This window comes from Aplysia californica, unplaced genomic scaffold, assembly GCF_000002075.1.
Source record: "Aplysia californica isolate F4 #8 unplaced genomic scaffold, AplCal3.0 scaffold00690, whole genome shotgun sequence".
Lineage (NCBI taxonomy): Eukaryota > Metazoa > Mollusca > Gastropoda > Aplysiida > Aplysiidae > Aplysia > Aplysia californica.
Window position 1 is genome coordinate 33,335 of NW_004797960.1, and position 4,289 is coordinate 37,623.

A 4,289-nucleotide genomic window follows, 5' to 3' on the forward strand; every position below is an offset into this window, starting at 1 on the left:
CAATGTAACATACAGAAACATACAATGTAACATACAGAAACATACAATGTAACATACAGAAGCATACAATGTAACATACAGAAACATTCAATGTAACATACAGAGACATACAATGTAACAGAAGCATACAATGTAACATACAGAGACATACAATGTAACATACAGAAACAAAATACAGAAATGTACAGTATAACATACAGAAACATATAATGTAACATAAACATACAATGTAACATATATAAACATACAATGTAACATATATAAACATACAATGTAACATACAGAAACATACAATGTAACATACAGAAACATACAATGTAACATACAGAAACATACAAAGTAACAGAAACATACAATGTAACATACAGAAACATACAATTTACAATGTAACGTACATACTTTTCCGATCCAGAGATGTAACGTACATAAACATACAATACTAGCTGGGCCCCCTTACGATGAAAGGAATGATGGGTGCATTAACATCAACTGAAAGTTATTGGCCTACTATATTAACCCTCTACTGGAATGGAGCAATAAATCTTGAGAGATCTAAAAAATTAGAAGGTCTAGATCTGTACTTTCAAAAAACAAAATGCGCCTTGCGAAATATCACTTTGGACACTTCCGCTGTGAGGGACAGCTACGCAGATTTGTTTAGTTTCTCGGTGGAATAATCACAAAAGCCAAAGAGGGACGGGAACTTTTTATCAAATATATTTTTTCTAAATTCAGGATATGAATAAATCAAAAATTGGGCTCTGTCATGGGGACCTATCTATCTTTTTGCAGGTACTTGCCAACTTTCAACTCTGTAGCTGTCATAGTTTTATGGGAAGAGTGACACATTTGTTTCTAAGTTGCCAAATATATAATTCATGTATAGATTGGTTCTCTATTCGGCCTTCGTGGTTGTACACTCCAGAATTTCAAAGGTGTGGAATCAGTGCACACTGCTAATGAACGGAAACTTCGCTTGTTTACGATGGCGTTTTAGAAGACCAGACTTTCCCAAGAATAGATCTAAAGGAAACTAACGGAAAATTAAAAATTAAACGACAGTGACCTCAGGCTCCTCAATAAAACTGCACCCTTTAAATGATTCTGAACCACCAATAATTTTGTCAAATTCGACAGTTTTAGGAGGCCAAAGTGACGAACTTTCACAAATATAATATATAGAGATAACATACGTTAAGCTACAATGTAACGTGCATAAAGTGTAACATTCAGAATCCACAGGTTTGTAAATGATAGATTTGAACGTGTGCTTGAGAATGTTTTGTCAGTGTGTTCACAGTCTTGTTTGTGTGTGTGACTATTTTGTCAATGTGTTCACAGTGCTGTGTCCTGTTGTTGCGTTGTTTGTGTGTGTGCGACAGCCTGTTTTGCCTGTGTGTTCACAGTCTTGTTTGTGTGTATGTGTGTGTGTGTGTGTGCGACAGCCTGTTTTGTCAGTGTGTTCACAGTGCTGTGTCCTGTTGTTGTGTTGTTTGTGTGTGTACGACAGCCTGTTTTGTCAGTGTGTTCACAGTGCCCTGTCCCTTTGTTGTGTTGCAGAGAGCAAGAACGGCGCTGTCAGCCGCCCTCGGACGGACGACATAGCAGTGATCATGTACACTAGTGGGTCCACCGGACTGCCCAAAGGTGGGGACAACCATCTGTGTGTCTTGTGTGTACAACCATCTGTGTGTCATGTGTGTACAACCATCTGTGTGTCATGTGTGTACTACCATCTGTGTGTCATGTGTGTACTACCATCTGTGTGTCATGTGTGTACTACCATCTGTGTGTCATCAGTATGTCATGTGTGTGTCATCAGTATGTCATGTGTGTACAACCATCTGTGTGTCATCAGTGTGTCATATGTGTACAACCATCAGTGTGTAATGTGTACAACCATCTGTGTGTCATGTGTGTACAACCATCTGTGTCATGTGTGTACAACCATCTGTGTGTCATGTGTGTACTACCATCTGTGTGTCATGTGTGTACTACCATCTGTGTGTCATCAGTATGTCATGTGTGTACAACCATCTGTGTGTCATCAGTGTGTCATATGTGTACAACCATCAGTGTATCATCAGTGTGTCATTTGTGTACAACCATCAGTGTGTCATGTGTGTACAACCATCTGTGTGTCATGTGTGTACTACCATCTATGTGTCATGTGTGTACAACCATCTGTGTGTCATGTGTACAACCATATGTGTGTAATGTGTGTACTACCATCTGTGTGTAATGTGTGTACTACAATCTGTGTGCCATGTGCGTACTACCATCTGTGTGTCATTTGTCCATGTGTGTGCATCTGTGTGTCATTTGTCCATGTGTGTACATCTTTGTGTCAATTGTCCATATGTGTACATCTGTGTGTCCTTTTCCTTGTGTGTTGAACCATCTGTGTGTCTCTGTGTCGTGTGTCTATGTGTGTAGAATAATCTGTGTGTCTCTGTGTCATGTGTCTATGTGTGTAGAATAATCTGTGTTTCTCTGTGTCATGTGTCTATGTGTGTAGAATAATCTGTGTTTCTCTGTGTCATGTGTCTATGTGTGTAGAGTAATCTGTGTTTCTCTGTGTCATGTGTCTATGTGTGTAGAATAATCTGTAATCTCCGGCACTTATGTGACCTTGCCTTATTGTGTTGCAAGTGCCATAGAACTCTTACTACAACCAAAACTTAATCAACCTGCTGTGTTGTTCTGTGTGTATAGGTGTGTTGTTTAACCCTCTGTGTTGTTTAACCTTCTGTGTTGTTTAACCTGCTGTGTTGTTCTGTGTGAACAGGTGTGTTGTTTAACCTGCTGTGTTGTTTAACCTGCTGTGTTGTTCTGTGTGTACATGTGTGTTGTTTAACCTGCTGTGTTGTTTAACCTGCTGTGTTGTTCTGTGTGTACATGTGTGTTGTTTAACCTGCTGTGTTGTTCTGTGTGTACAGGTGTGTTGTTTAACCTTCTGTGTTGTTTAACCTGCTGTGTTGTTCTGTGTATACATGTGTGTTGTTTAACCTGCTGTGTTGTTTAACCTGCTGTGTTCTGTGTGTACAGGTGTGTTGATCTCACACAGAAACATCCTGTGTGGCACGTCGGGACAGACAGACCGGATCCCAGGCCTCGGGTAAGCAGAGGGGTGGCCAGTGGGTGGTTGTAAGCAGAGGGGTGGCCGGTGGGTGGTTGTAAGCGGAGGGGTGGCCGGTGGGTGGTTCTAAGCAGACGGTCGCCAGTGGGTGTTGTAGAACACCTGTGTGGTTGTAAGCAGCACGACACCTGGAACAATTTTCTGTGGGGGCTCTGCTTTTGTTTACGAAAAACACCTTTTAGGCATATTTAGGATTACTCTTCATTATGTTAGCCAGATTTTCGAACTTTTGGTGTTGTCTGGGATTTTTTCTTAGATGAAGTCGGGCAAGTAGGCTCGACAAAGCTAGGCCTAGCACGAGGCGTGTTGCAAGTTGCAAAATACCGAACTGGAAGCACGCTGCAGCACATCTATTATTGATTTTTTCCCCCATTTTTGCACCTACTAGAATCTGCTCTTCACCTGGCTGAATTTTTTTGTGGAACAAATCCAAGGAGTTTTTATGAGGGTGGAGGGTTAAGTCATAACTTATGTAGCCCTGTGTTATGGGACAGGGGGTTAAGTCTTATATGTTACTAGCTGGGCCCCCCTTTCGATGAAAGGAATGATCGGTGCATTAACATCAACTGAAAGTCATTGGCCTTCTATATTTACACTCTACTGGAATGGAGAAATAAATCTTGAGAGATGCGAAAAATTAGAAGGTCTAGATCTAGATCTATTCTCTCAAAACAAAATGCGCCTCGCAAAATATGACTTCCGCACCGGATTTTCTAAAATTCGTCGCCTGTCACACGAAAGGGCGTATTCCAGATTTTGGCAGTTTTGAGTTGTTACTACTAGTAGATAGCGCTGCCTCAGATCTATGTTCACACGAAACGGCGTATACCTAGCTTTAAAATAACAGTACTAGCAGTAAAAAAACGAAAAGGGCGTACGCTAACACTCAACGCGACCGAATCAGACGAAACAGCGTATGCAGGCTTGCGCCCTTTCGTGTGCAAAAAATTGATACAAAGTTGTATCAAATCTATTCGCACGAAAGGACGTATACCTTGGTTACGCCCCTTCGTGTGAACGACCGTTACACTTTTGTCTTTTTTTTCTGGCATAGGCCAAGTCCGTATGACGTAATAAAGTAATACTGGCCCTCCTCTAATGATACAATAGGCCTGTACACAGCGCATGCACTGTGTTGCAGCGAATCCTG

The 4,289-nt window shown here is 41.1% G+C and overlaps 1 protein-coding gene across 1 annotated transcript in view; it reads left to right on the forward strand.

Annotated features, from left to right (window-relative positions):
* LOC101858969 (long-chain-fatty-acid--CoA ligase 4) overlaps positions 1 to 4,289 on the forward strand; it is a gene marked incomplete in the record, with an annotated part of 33,626 nt that overhangs the window by 13,648 nt on the left and 15,689 nt on the right. The window contains 2 exon segments of the mRNA XM_035972425.1: positions 1,561 to 1,647; positions 3,049 to 3,115. Of these exon segments, the coding sequence (XP_035828318.1) occupies positions 1,561 to 1,647; positions 3,049 to 3,115 (154 nt within the window).